The 15732-nt window shown below is 20.4% G+C and overlaps 5 protein-coding genes across 5 annotated transcripts; 2 read left to right on the top strand and 3 right to left on the bottom strand.

Moving 5' to 3' along the window:
* Positions 1-2524: 2524 nt before the first annotated feature.
* PBANKA_1239700 (S-adenosyl-L-methionine-dependent tRNA 4-demethylwyosine synthase, putative) lies at positions 2525-5194 on the bottom strand (the record flags this gene model as incomplete). The annotated part of the gene is made up of 1 exon (XM_034566478.1): positions 2525-5194. One exon carries the CDS (start codon positions 5192-5194, stop codon positions 2525-2527), a length of 2670 nt encoding a protein of 889 aa, XP_034423071.1.
* A 2213-nt stretch (positions 5195-7407) lies between these two features.
* Positions 7408-9902, top strand: PBANKA_1239600 (ubiquitin fusion degradation protein 1, putative; the record flags this gene model as incomplete). Its single annotated transcript, XM_034566477.1, has 2 exons — positions 7408-7665; positions 8109-9902. 2 exons carry the CDS (start codon positions 7408-7410, stop codon positions 9900-9902), a joined length of 2052 nt encoding a protein of 683 aa, XP_034423070.1.
* Positions 9903-11503: 1601 nt separating this feature from the next.
* Positions 11504-11926, top strand: PBANKA_1239500 (mitochondrial import receptor subunit TOM22, putative; the record flags this gene model as incomplete). Its single annotated transcript, XM_034566476.1, has 1 exon — positions 11504-11926. The coding sequence occupies one exon, from the start codon at positions 11504-11506 to the stop codon at positions 11924-11926; it is 423 nt and encodes a 140-aa protein (XP_034423069.1).
* Positions 11927-12898: 972 nt separating this feature from the next.
* PBANKA_1239400 (50S ribosomal protein L12, apicoplast, putative) lies at positions 12899-13603 on the bottom strand (the record flags this gene model as incomplete). Its single annotated transcript, XM_034566475.1, has 1 exon — positions 12899-13603. The coding sequence occupies one exon, from the start codon at positions 13601-13603 to the stop codon at positions 12899-12901; it is 705 nt and encodes a 234-aa protein (XP_034423068.1).
* A 1521-nt stretch (positions 13604-15124) lies between these two features.
* On the bottom strand, positions 15125-15499 carry PBANKA_1239300 (conserved Plasmodium protein, unknown function; the record flags this gene model as incomplete). Its single annotated transcript, XM_034566473.1, has 1 exon — positions 15125-15499. The coding sequence occupies one exon, from the start codon at positions 15497-15499 to the stop codon at positions 15125-15127; it is 375 nt and encodes a 124-aa protein (XP_034423067.1).
* Positions 15500-15732: the final 233 nt, after the last annotated feature.

Raw genomic sequence — 15732 nt, 5'->3', positions numbered from 1 at the left:
GGAAAATCAAGTTTTAAGCTTTCTTTTTCTTTATTTTTTTTTTTTTTTTTTTTTTAAATATTCTATGGACTTTTTGTAACTATTATATAAAATATAATAATCTATAAGGACACAATGAAATAAAATTTATAGAGATAATAATTATATGTAATGATGATGAAACTATTTTTATAAAAAAAATTAATATGCATTTAATATATATATAATAATATAAATTGAAATAAAAGTGAAACATGTTTACTTTATATATATGATATTTATAGTTTTAACAATTTTTTTTTTTTATTAATTTTCTTATTTTCTTTTTGTCCACGTATTTTTTGTATGTATATATACATTTATTTATGTATTATTATTTCATATAATATAATGCTATATTCCGTTTTTAATTTGTTTCGCGGTAATATTTTAATCCTTAAATTTTAATACGCTTATAATATTGGATATATTTGCCACATGGAAAAATATATTTATATTAATTAACACAGACAATTTTCTCTAAGGCAATTTTTCTTATTTTTTTTGTCGAAGCACCTAGTAACTTCGAAAAAAAAATAACGTTTTTTTTTTTTTTTAAATTTCAATATATATTTTGTTTCCTCAACTACTTTTAAAGGGGTATAGTAACATATAAATTAATATTTCATTCTGCATTTAAGCAAAATGTTTTTACATTTAATATGAATTATACATGTATAAAGATACATAAAAAATATTTAAATTGCATTTTATTAATCATATAGAAATTAATGCAAGAAAACAAAATAATGCATGGAACAAAAACAAAAATAAAATGCAAATAGATAATACGTAAAATTACCATCAATTATATATTTTTTTTAGCATCTTTACATTTCCTAAAATTTTCCCATCTACATTTTTATTATTATATTAAAAAATAACTATTATTAATTATGTTTTTTTTATTATATTTATATAAACCATAGTAAAATGTTCTACATTTAATCATGCATAAAGTAATATATTGATAATATAGCCTTTTTTTGTGCTTTTTTTATGTACTACTTTATTCCTTTTCTTTCCCTCCTAATCACAGTTACTCTCTCTCATATACTACCCTCATATTTATTTCCCTAGGAATATAATACAGTTATTATAAAAACATAGAATATGGAAATAAAAACTTACTAGTATTATTCATTTGCTTATTCTTTAGTATTTTATAATTTATAAAATTAAAAACTAAAAATGCTTTTTTCTTGTAAATTATAATTAATAAAAAGTGTACGCATTTTTCTATGTTTATTGTTATTCTATATTTATTATCATCTCTATATGAAAAATAAGCAAGTTATAAAACCTAAAACATAATCTCCTTATTAAATAAGTATAAAATCTAGTTTATCACACATATTTATCCCTCCCCCCCCCCCATATTACTACTTAACCCATCAATTTGACTTTATTATTATATATACTTTAAAATATTTACTTGTTGTTTTATTGGTAAAGCAAGTATCTTAAGTGGAATAATATAATATACATTACAGTAAAATTTTTGTGAGAAATATCTTATAATTATAGGAAAATAGGTCTTTGGCTTTTTATGTTTCGTTGTAATGATTTTTCTTTTTTTATTATATTTCAAAATCCCTTTTCATAGTTAAGTACTTATTTGAAAATGATTACTATGTTTTATAAAAAAACAATATATACATATACTTATGATGATTATACATATTATATAATATTTATTTTGAAAATGTTGTATAAAATATACAAACATTAAAATGTTATTCTGCTTGCTCATTTAGAGATTTTATATTTAAACTATATGGTATAAAAACAGGAATATTTAAAAATTAAATGCAAATCAATATTAATTCTCTTGTTTGTCATTTTTATAATATCATTTAATTTAACAAAACAACTTGATCACAGTAATTAATCATTTCTTGAGATTTATATTAATCCTGAGTTTTAGTATATAATGAAATATCGTTTTAATAGTAAAAATAATACGATATACACTATTTCAATATTTCTATGTTATTTTATTATTTTTTTTTTTTCAAATTTGATTAGCATTTAGCTAGTTGCTTTTCCATTAATAATTATGAACAGTAAGGAAAAAAACAATTTTTTATATAAACCCAAAAAAAAAAAAATACAAATAATTTTAATAATATCAATAAATATGAAATCATGACAATATTGTTAAATTACACGTTTTTAAAGGTTTAATAATTTTAAAAATGTAACGAAACAATGTATTGATACACACTTAGAGATAGCTAAATGTGGTGGCGCATATTATGTAATAAATTTCAATATTTTATTAATATTTGCCAGTGTTTATTTTACACACTTTTGACAAAGGCGTATACAAACACATATAATTTATTATTATATCCTCAAACTTTAATCAAAATTTTACTAAATTTATATGCATAATGAATTTCTGGCTTTAATGCGGAAATTATAATTTTTATTGTTTAAAGGGAAACGGAGATAACTATTTTTGAAAAAAAAAATAGCCAAATTTAGCTAGCTAAATAAATCTCTATGTTTTAACTTCCATAGTATTAATATTTTTTTTATTCTTGTTTTTCCCTTTTGTATATACTCTTTGATCGCTTGGATTAAATCCACATTCTGGTGCTCCAATTACAGCCCATTCTGGTGTTTCCTCACAATAATCTATAGCAGTAAAATTTGCATTTTGTTTAACAAGTGATTGAAACTTTTCGTAATTTATCCAAGTATGCCATTTATTATTAATTTTGAAAATTTTTTTAGCTATTAAAATACTACATGAATGCTTATGCTCACATGAAATTTCGTAAATATCAGAAATATAACGCTTCGAATTTATTAAATGAAATGCAAATTGGTAAACTTCTTCGTGCCAAGGTATATTTTTCATAGTTAATTGATATCCTTCAGATGATCCACAATATGTAACAGCTTTTATTTCGATAAAATCGGGGTATCCATATTCAATTAATTTAGCATAACTTGAAATTTCATCAGACATCATGTTATATTCTTTTACTAATGTAAATCGAAATACAGTTCTTTCTTTTTTTCCCTTTAAAATTTTAATGCATTTAAGATATCTATCCCAATAATCTTTAAATAATGGTCTATCTATATTTTTTAAAGCTTCTTTATTTGGTGCATCAATAGAAATATAAAGTTGTGTAACTTTTTTTAATTTTTTTAATTCATTTGGAAATTGCGCATTTGTTACTAAAAATGTAGAAATATTTTTTTTATGTAATTCATCTATTAATTTATTAATATCTGGATACATAATAGGTTCACCTACAAGTGATAATGCACAATGCCTAATATTCTTAGCATTTTCAAATCTTTCATTAATTACGCATTGAACTCCTTTTAATTCTTTTATCATATTTTTATGTTTTTTAACTGCTTCATCAACTATAAAATTTGCTTCATCTTTGTTCCATCTCCATTTTGTCCCAATTGGATTTTTATGATGCCTCCAACAAAAAACACATTTATTTGCACAAGCCAAACTAGGAGTAGCTTCCATACATTGATATGAATTTATTCCATAAAATGTATGTTTATAACAACCTCCTCTACCTCTTAATTGTGATTTTGTCCATCTACATAATTTTACTGCACTATGCGACCCAATTATTTTATACCCTTCTTTTGTTAATTTTGTTCTTTGGTTATCTGTTAACATATCTTTTATTTTGTTTGATAATAAATCTTCTAATTCTTCTGAACTATTACAATTTATTTCGTCAATATTTTCACTCATAGATTCACTGTTAAAATCGCTATTAATTAATTCGTCATTTTCGATATTTTTATCATATTCTTTTTTACAGCATTCGTTTATAATTGGTGTTTCAAAATTATTATTTATGATTTTTTTTTTGTTAATATATTTATCATTTCCATTCGAGCAATTATTAGAAGTGCATCCACACTTCTCAGTACTATTTACATCTGTGTTAGATGTGAAAAATGAAATATGACCATTGATGTTATTAATTAATTTGTTCTGATCATTATTTGGCTCTTTTGGTGTGTCCAAATATTTCAAGGACATATCATTGCTTATACATTCACATTTATTAATATTATTATTGCCTGATGATTTGGTTGTTTGTTTATTTTCCCTATCATTATTAATGGCCATACTTTTTACATCCTCTTTTTTCTTACAAAAATATGTACAATAATATTTCAAAGTATTATAGTTTTTCCTATTTGAGTAATGAAAAAAGTTATTACTAAATTTAGTGTAATTAAAATTGTATAAAAAAAGAGATAAACATATTTTTGTTAACAAGTTAGATTTCCATTGTATAATTTCTTTTTCATTATCCATAGTTGAACATAACTTTAAAGTCTTTTCTAATTTATTTGCTCCTAATGATGATAAAAATTTATCACATTTTTTAATAGGGGTACAGAAATATGCATTTCCATATTCTTTATTTCCAAAACCAACACAACTATAAAAAATATTTTTTAAATAATTTTTTTCAATTCTAAAATCATTAACTAAATCAGTTAGAGCATCTTCTAATTTATAACAATTTGCTGGAAATGCTCCAAAATTATATGTACTAATAAACATAAACAAAATATTTAAATCATTATTTTCACTATTTTCAAAAAATGTATAATTATCAAATTCGTTTCCATTAACAAAGTCAAAATTAATTTCACTAATATTATTTTCTATAGAGCAATTTAAATAATTATTAAAATGTGTATTACCACATTTAATTATATTTTTTTCATACTTTTTTAAATTGTCAAAAATATCTTTTACTTCGTTGTTACATTTTGGTGATTCATTATCTGCTTTTTCATTTTTGCATTTTTTTTCAGAATTTCCGTCTTTATTTTTCTTCTTCGTTTTTAATAATTTGGATCGAAAATATTCAAACATATAAGCTTCTATATTATTTATTTCATTATTTATAGATTTTTCAAAAATTGTATCATTTTTTTCATCTCCTTTAGTTATTGTACTTATAATATTAAAATGATTTAATATATCATTAAAAAAAACTATTAATTCATTTAAAAATTCTTTTCCTTCTTTATAACTAGTAATACTTTCAGATCCATATATTAAAGTAAAATTAATTTTAGCTTTTTTCTGAATTGAATAGATATTAATATTGCCTACCTCATTGTGAGGCAGTACAAGTTCATCTTCTCTTTTTTTTATCATACCTTTTCTGATTTGTTAATTTATTATTCTCTATATTATAATATTCCCAAATATATTTATATAAGTTATATTCAATTTATTTAAATTCCATTTATCTATAAATATATGTAAATGTTTTTTTCATCTTATATCACTCGTGAATATGAAATTTGTTTAAATCATTTGGGGGGGAATATACCAACAAATTATAAAATAAAATGCACAAAATATACAAATATAAAATAATAACTTTTATACATTATATAGGCAGATGTCATAGATGGCTCTGTGCTTAAATAATATCCATAAAATGCCAGAGGCAAACCCATGTATGATTTTTAAAACAAAAAAAATATTTTTTCCAATTTTTAAATTTATACCATTATAAAAAAAGTCGTAATAATTAAATATATACAATTTGTTCTTCATTTATTAATAATTTAAATTCGGTTTGTTTAGAGCAACTATATTTTAAAAAATGTGAATACACGTATTTATAGAGCGAAAAAATAACTACAAAATGAACAAAATTTAAGCAGCAAAATTTATATAAATTATTTCAAAAAAATTGTATATATTATTTTAATTCATATAATTATGCCAAATTTTATAGCAGATAAAGCCGAAAATACCAACAAACAATTTATTATTAACTCAAATATTAACGAAACAACAATATACAATTATTTATCTACGTTTCGAATTTTTTTTGCATAATTGTATTAACATCCACACCTTCATTTTCCTACTTAAGTAAATATGCTTATAATTTACATCAAAAAAAAAAATCATAAAAAATAAAATAATAAATAAAAATAATGATAAGCAATATTTTTCCAATTTCAGCTATATTCCATATTGAGGGATTAACACCTTAAAAGAATTTTTTTATTTATCGTTTTTTTAATATACGTTAATATATTTCAAAAAATTTTAAAAGTCTTTCTTTTTAAAGAATGATGAAAAAAGAGAAAAAATATAGCATAGATATAGCTATATGTCGAAATAATGTATACAATTAGTTATATATAAATTATAATTTTTTTAATTTGATTGCTATTATTATTTGTCAAAAATATTAATTACACGTTATTAATCATATTTTCATGATTATCCTATCCATATATATATATATATTATCTGACATATTCCATTACACCCCAAAAGGGGAACTTAAACATATTTATACAATTAAATGTTAAATTTTCTTTCACTTTAGAGAAGTGGAAATAATAAATGTTGTTAAAAAAATAAAAATAAGGATAATAACTATAATGGCATTAATTACACACACTTTTATTTTTTTCATAACTCTCATATTTCAATGTAATGTGTATTTTTTATTTGGGTAAATTAAGAGGGGAAATGACGTAGAATAAGATAAATAAACTTATATTTTAATTGATAATAAAAACACATTATATAATAAAGCTTAAAGTTGATATTAAATATAAGGTAAAAATATTTTATTCGAAATTTATTCAGTTTTAAAAATAATATATATGCATACCAATTTTGTTTAAAATTAAAAAAATATATAATAATAAAACATGGAATAATGGCATAAATTTATCTTTATTAAAAATTTATGTTTTATAAGAATTTATAATTTATAAACCCTTCTGGAGAGACAATTAAAAAAATAAAAATATATAAAATAAAAGACGTTTCTATAAAAATATTAAACATTAAAAAATGCCACAAAAAAGTAAAAAATATTCACAGGTTTTCATTAGTATTAAAATAAAATATAATTGTAAAAAAAAAAATTGGAATTAAGAAAGGGAAAAAATTACAATGATAAATATTTTTATATAAATGGTAAAATATTTTTATAAAATGATAAATAATTTTATTAACCTAGTAAATGGATGAACATTTGGATATGAAAATTTCCCCGATTTTTTCCCATATATATAAATGATAAAATTAAAAAAAATATATACTTTTGTTATAAATTTTCAGTGTATTAATCAATTGTATAATACGCCCTCCACATAGTTTAATATACTTTTAATTAATTCTATATTTGAATAATCATTTATTTGGAAAAAAATATATTGTCAACAAGTATAAAATGATATAATTTCCCCAATAATATTGTATACATTTAGAATACTATATATATATAATTATAATTTCAATTATTTTATAGTCATGAATATTGGTGTATATTATATTCATTGGTTTTTTAAAAATATGAATAATTGATCATATTTATATTTTTGAATATAATGGATGATGATTTCGCACGGGCTTTAAATAAATTTAATTCGAATCGTATATTTAATAAAAATAACATAATAAAAGATGGCAATAAAATTCCAAAAATAAATCAGAACAAAAAACAATTAATCTTAAACAAGTTAAAGGACGATTTAGAATTAGAATATATTCATAACTCTAATAATAAAATTTGCCAAAAATTTTTAACATTGTGCCTAAGAAAAAATTCAGGAAAATTAAATGATCATTCAGATAAAATTATATTGGTAAGTTTTATAAAACTTTAGATTAAATATTAAGAAAAATGTTTACACATTTCTATATGTCCTACTTTATACACGTATTGTGAGCATTTATTTATTGATTTCACTTTTTTTGTACAATAAACATTAAAAGCTAAAACAATGCTCATAAAAAAAGTGATTTTATTTTAAATTCACAAAAAGGAACATACTTTTATTTCCATTAATAACCGTTATGGGAAATTGATTTTTATTTATCATTTTCTTGTAACAAAAGTCAATGCAAATTCAATTATGTTTTTTTTTTGAAAATTTAATAATGTTTAAATAGTCATTTAATTATATCAAAATTTAAAGTAATTAAATTCACGCTTAAACGTACAAAAAGTAGATTAAACAATTTTGGAGATTCTTATTTACACTTTTATATTAAAATACACGCATTTCCTCTTTTTATACATTTATAGCCTGTTTCTATATTGAAAACTCTTGAAAAAGGAACATATAGTAATGAAGTGAGTTTTCCTTATACATTCAGTTTAAAAAATGCTCAGAATAATTACATGACCCATGCATGTGTTTTAGAATTTAGTTCAAATGAAGGGATAATTGAAGTTTCAGAAAACATAAAAGAAAATTTAGGAATATTTGAAAAAAATGGAGTAATAAGGATTTTAGTAAGTTATGCAAATTTATCAAAATGTGATTTTATAAAATTTGAATCATTAAATGAAAATATAAATGATATAAAATTTATGAAAAATTTATTAGAAAATAAATTAAGTTTAAATTATAGTACACTAACTTTAGGTGACTATGTACATATTAATAATTTAAAATTTTATATTAGTGAATTAGAACCAGATAATGCAGTATCTTTAATAAATACAGATATAACTGTTGATATATGTGAACGGACAAATATTAGTGGAAATCAAATAGTTTTTTTTTCAAATAATAATAAAATTGATAATAATAATAATAACCCATATGAAATAATAAGTAATACCCAAGTAAATATTAATAATACTATTAATGGAGAATTTAAAAAATACAAATTTATAATTAATTATAATATATTAGAATTATTAAAAAAAGGTAACATATCTATAAATATATCTTTAAAATCAGAAAATATAAATAAATTTAATATTTTTATTTCTTTTCCACCTTATGATGATGTGTCTGAAATAGTACATCATATACATTTTGATGATTGTACTGATCAGATTAAAATAGATAAAGATCTTATTCAAAAATGCTTAAAATATCATTTTATTTATTTTCAAAATGAAGAAAAAAATGAAAATATTCAATTTTCTAATACCAATGACAATAAAAATAATAATCTTTTAAGTTATGAGGCAAATAATTTTCCTCAAAATTATTCCGAAATTTTGGAATATGTATATGATCAATTTTTTCCACATATAATATTTCTTGGTATATCATCAAATAGCAACAGTCCGTTGGAATATAACTTATCGTCTAATATAATAGAAAATACTTTGAATTCTACCAAAAATAAAGATATAGAAAATCAAACTATAAAAAAAAACGACAATGAAAATACCATAAATAATCAAAATTATATAAAATGTGATAACTGCCTTAAAGATGTTCTAGAATATAATATAAATATGCATAAAATGCATTGTATAAAAAATTTCTCCATTTGTAATATTTGTAAACAACCATTTAAAAAAAATGAACTTATAAATCATATACACTGTGATATATGCAATGAAGGAATGCATATAAATGATAAAAATAAACATAATATCATATGGCATGTAAAAATAAAATGCTTATGTGAAAAATATTTTTATAGAAAACAATTTATTTTTCACCAAAAATTATTTTGTCCAAAAAAAATAATTTTTTGTCCATTTTGCAACATATTTACTGCACATTTTACAAATATTTATGATGAAGATTATATTATTGCTAAATTTTTTGATCAATTAGATAATAAACAAGTTAACAGTATTTGTCCAAATACCAGTGCACACATAAATTCAAATTTCGAAACAAAATCAATTGGTTACTATGTAAACTTATTACATAACAATTTTAATTATTTTTTAAAATATATAAAAAACTCAGAACATGAAAAATATTGTGGATCAAAATCTATTTCTTGTATAATTTGTAAAAAAAATATGTACAGAAATTTATATTTAAATCATTTAAATTCACTTCATAATTTAACCAAAATTGAGTCATTTAAAATTATAAACGAAAATATTCAATTGCAGTAATAATTATGAGCAAGTCATAATATTTTTACAAATTAAAAACAAAACTACCCAACTTAGCTTGCTGAAGAATATACGTTATTCAAATGTTATGAATATAATTCGTTATTACATATATATGTATATTTTTTGTATTCCATCATTATTATTTCTTACTTTCTATACCCTTATTTGTCTGTTTTTTTGTTGTGTAATATAGAAAAGGTTAATGTATATGAAAAAAAACTAAATTAATTTCTTCGCACTATTTTTTGTGTATATACCCACACCAATGTAAATGCATATTAAATGAGTTTGTATGCCTTATTATTTTTTCGTGTTTTTAATTCAAAACAAGAACAGCATAAAAAATATTAACAAATATTAAAAAAGTATTAAAAAAATGTTAAAAAAATATTAAAAGAGTTGTCCAATGTTTATTATAAACTATTATGCGCAGCTTAAAAAAAAACAATTTTTAATAATTTTATTGGGCACCATTATTTGTTTACAAACTCCGGATATATTTTATCATATACCCATGAAGAAATTAAATATATTTTTGTTGAAACATTTCAACATATATGTATGTTAATGCTCTAAAATGATATATAATTCTTTTAAAAATTAGAGTTACATCATTTAAAAAAGGGTATATATATCAGAGATGATAAATTGCTTACTATTTTTTATATTCTGTCTTTGTTTTTTCAGAACAAAGGCGAGAATAAAAAAATTGAAAAAAATTTAATATTAGAAAGCTAAAAAAAGCAAATGTTTTATTTACGTTTTTTCCCATATGTTTGAAAGCAATTTTTCATAAAATAAAAAATATTAATATCGTTTTATCTTTTTTTTTATAATTTATTAATTTTATCCAGTTTAGCTGTATTTTTTGTACTTTATCTATTGTGTATAAATTTATACAATAAAAAAATGAAATATTACCACGTATATGCATTTTATCATATACGATTAAAGAGAAAAAAAATGTTTAAAAAGGAAAATGAAGAACAAAATTAAAATAAAACAAAAAAATCAAAAATAAGCCATTTTAATATTTTTTTACTTTATTTTAAATTATTATAACATATATATCTATACTTTTTACGAATTTATATAGGGAACTATAAGTTTCATTGTGGTAATTGTTGTGTAATGTAATATATAATTTTAAAAATATTTATAATATTATGCATTGTTATTTATATATTTTAAGAGAAATGTACTCATATAAATTAAAAACAATTACCAGAACTTGAGGCATGAGGAATTAGTATAAGATTATTTCATAACATTTTCCCTTCTTTATATTATATATATATATATATATACAGATAGTTACCCCATTAAACATTAATGATTTTTAAGTTTACATATATCGTCTGGGAACGATTTTGTAATAAAATACTTTGTTATATTTATTTATAAAAATTTTCATATACAGGTAATAAAATATTCCCCTATCAAACAGTGAATACATTTATGCATTTTTTTACAAAATTAATATTAAATTAAAACAATATTTCTCAATATATGAGTTGTCATATACATACATGCTAATTTACTTGTTTAATGTATACATATCCTTCCAATAAATAATTTATCATATAAAATTTTAATGTATGTATAAAAATCAGTCAAATTGTATCGAATACCATTACACATATCAACAACACATACCTATAAGAGATTCTTATAATTTATATTTATATGTTTTATTCTTTAAAATGGGAGGTGTAATATCTAGAATAGTAGCTAATAATGAAGAGTCGAGTTTGGCTTTGCCAAGAAAACCGGCATTAAATTTTAAAAGAAATGATGGATTAAGAATTAAAAATAAGTTAAGAATGGCAAAAAATAGAATTCAGAATTTTGTGAAAAAAGGATTGAAAACAACATCTTGGGTTGTTTGGGTAGCAGGTGTTTCAGTTGTCGTTTTAATTACACCAATTGCTTTTCAATATGAAAAAGAATGCCAACTCTTTGAAATGCAAGCTCAGTTTTTTCAAGCCCAACAAGCAGCAAATGTACCTCAGTTAAATTGACATTAAAAACGAAAAAGAAATATAATGACAATCTAAAATAATTAACATTACCATAATATAAATAATAGTATATGTTAAAGAAAAAAATGCACATTAAATAAAACAAAACAAATGACAATAAGTATATTATTTTTTATGCCCAATTTTTACAAAAAATAATATTATGCCTATTAGAGAATTACATACATTATAAGAATTTATTTATGAATTAATTTTATTTTAATATAATCACAATTAATTATCATATGTGTGTGCAATATTATGTATATATATATTTTTAATAATTTTACAATCCATTAATATGCCCTTTTTGTAAATTTTTTACCGGCATGCTTTTTAATAAGCCCATAAACCATAATTTAATTTATGTTTTTTGTTTTTTAACAAATTTTATATTTTTGTATTTTCGTCATTTTAAATAACTTAAATTCATTATCCTTATTAAATATTTAAATTATATCATCATATTAACTTAAATTTGTATCCTTTCTTTTAATGAGCTAAATAAAAATATCGCACCTTAAAAAAATTATATTAAAATCAAAGAATATGTTAAGCATATTGAAAAATATACTTTTTGAAAATTTACTCTTTTTTTAAATTAATAAAAAAAGTATATAATATTTTTTGGATGAAAATAATGTTAATAAGTTTGTAAAAAAAAAAATATATTACATATTTGTAGACATAAAAATATGCTACACATTTAAAAATTTATTTAAGGGATGTAAAATGAAAAAACAAATATCATATATCATTTTAAAATAAAAATATTTTTTTTTAAACAAATGCTTTTGTACAAATTAAAAGTATTTTTTATATTTTACTCGAAAAAAAATTAAATAGAAATATTATTTTATAAATAATAAGACCAAAAAAAAAGGAATAATATACACTGGAAGCAATATAGATATAAAATATATTAATTTATACTAAACCTGTATTGAACATATTATATAATTATTAATGACGTTATTTCAATTTAACAATACCTCCAGCTTCAGTCAATTTTTTTTTCCAATTTTCTGCTGTTTCTTTATTGATCTTTTCAAAAAGTGTGTGCGGTAAATTATCAACTAAATCTTTTGCTTGCTTTAAGTTTAATTCTTTTTTGATTTCTTTAACTATTTTAATTATTGGGATTTTTTTATTTGGCTCAACATTTTCTAAAATCAAATCATATACTTTATTTTCATCTTCTTCCTCATTTTCTGAATTTGCATCTTTGTCAGATTCATTTTGTTTATTTCCTTGACCATCTTTGTTATCTCCAATATTTTGTTTTAAGTCTACAGAAAAAGTTACTTCGATTTTTTTTACAAGTTCACTAGCTTCTAATAAAGTTAGCTCTTTTAAACTTTCTATTATTTTATCAACCTTTTCACTTTTTAATTTAAACTTTTTATTGTATAAAAGTGGGTCCTTTTTAAAGTTGTATGGCTTACTTTTATAATTTAATGCATTTTTCCTACCATTATAATTATCATTTAATCTATTATCATAATACAAAAAATTATTATAATTAAATTTATTATGCTCTTTTGAAAACTTAAAGCATACTGAACCTTTAACAAAATATAGGAATATATATATAATATATATAAGCCTACATAATTTGGAACTAGCTATGTAATTTATTTGTCTAAAACTTATAGTTTTTTTTTTTTTCATTTTCATTATTATTAGATGAGTTGATATTATTATTCCCTAAATTTTTATTTACTCTTTCTCTATTTTTCATTCTTCAAAAAATTATGCATTTTTAATTACTTCCTAATTTTACCTTTGAAAAAAAATATTTTATAAAGTTATTATTTTTCATTAATCTTTTCAATTTTGTTTTTCTTCAATTTTTAATATCGTGTCGCTATTGTCCCTTATATAGCAGGGATAGAAACTAATCGAACAGTGGTAATCAATTATATACTAAGGTATTAAACGTTATGATTTTGACCTTCTCCAATATATTTAATAATAATAGGGTTTTTTATTAAATCGTAATTTTTATATAAATAATACATATGTACATATATGCACACACAACAATTAAAGAATATGTTTAACCTCCCTCCCCCAGTTTTGATTATTATAAATAATGTTTGTACATAAACTATAATATATATATTTATTTTGCATATTTAAAAAGTATATATTTTACTAAAATTTTTTAAATTAATCAATATTTACTCTAAAGGAGTGATTTAAAATTCTGAGGGAATTAATAAAAAACGTTTTTTTTAATAATAAATATACACATTATTACTAGCCAACTAATTTTATTTTTTGGAAAATTTTTATCATCCTTTTTGATGCATTATAATTTATTATTTCCTTTACTTTTTTTATTAATATATAAAGAAAACTAAAAAATGAAAAACGTATTATTTATGTATACACATATTTATAATATGCTTAAAAAATCGGGCTTTTTAAATTCATTTTAGTTTGTTGTAATTGTTTAATATATATGTAGTATGTTCTTATTTGATAAAAAAAATTTTAAGTAAATTGTTAAAATACAAAAAAAAATTAAAGAAAGAAACAAAGGTTAATATAAAAAATATATATATATATTATCCATATATTTTCCTTTCTTTTTCATGAAAACTATTATTTTACAAAATATAGAAACAAGCTTATGGATATACATATTTGTAAGGATAGTTAAAAATAAATAATTATATAATAAAAAAATTAATAATATCAATAAAAAAAACAGAAAATAGCACTATCCACAGGTGTGGCTTAAAAAGTAACCATTTTTCAACAGGGCTTATGATAAAATTTATAGAACTTAAAAATAAATAATTTAAATAAAAATTCAAATTTTCATTTTAAAAAAAATAAAACAATCATTTCTTCTCATATCAATCATTGTATATTATATATTGCCTATTATGTATTACATATTGTGTAATTGCCTATTGTGCTTTCTTTTTACAAAACACATACATATGAATGTATATGTTAAGACGCCATGTTAAATTATTAATAACATAAAAAATATGGCCGTTTCAATGTAAAAATGTTATATATTTGTATGCACATATTAATAAAATGGGAGCATAAATAATATTGAAAGCTATCCAATTATGATAAACATATAAACCTGGCCCCAAATGTGCATATATATGAGTTCTTTGAATTTTCGACACTAATTTGTTTCTTTTTAGAGAAATAAAAAAAAAAAAAGTAAATTCAATTGGTATCAGTGTTTGCATCATCAATATTAATTGTTATGTTCATATCTTGAGATAAAATTTTTTTAGCATAATAATAATCAGAATTTGGATATAATATTTTATTTACTTTGTATTGGAAATATTCATCTTCTGTTCCATCATTTAATTCTATAGGAACAGAAAATGGATCATTTATTTCTTTAACATCGTCAGTTATATCTATATCAAAATATTTAACATTGTGTATTGTAATATTTTTTAATTTATTTGTATAGTATTCCATAAAATTTTTATCATGATTTATTATATTAACTTTTAAATCTTTTTCATTTGACATTTCAAAAATTGACATATTGTTTTTTAAAAATTCCATATCTTCTCCAGTTTCCATCTTTTTTCTCGATATGCTTTTTAATATTATGTTTTTAAGTCGAAAATTGTTTTTTTATATAATCTTAATGAATTTCTTTTAAAATAGAATGTGATATAGTGCACATATATAAGTATAAATATGTATGTCTCTAATTTAATCGCCATAAGGTTTTCTTACATATTAATTGGCTACGCTCTTGTAATATGCAAAAAATTGTATGTATGCATGTATGTATGTATGTATAATACAGG

This window comes from Plasmodium berghei, assembly GCF_900002375.2.
Source record: "Plasmodium berghei ANKA genome assembly, chromosome: 12".
Lineage (NCBI taxonomy): Eukaryota > Apicomplexa > Aconoidasida > Haemosporida > Plasmodiidae > Plasmodium > Plasmodium berghei.
Note: the sequence above shows the minus strand (reverse complement) of the source record. Positions and strands in the feature narration are given on the sequence as shown.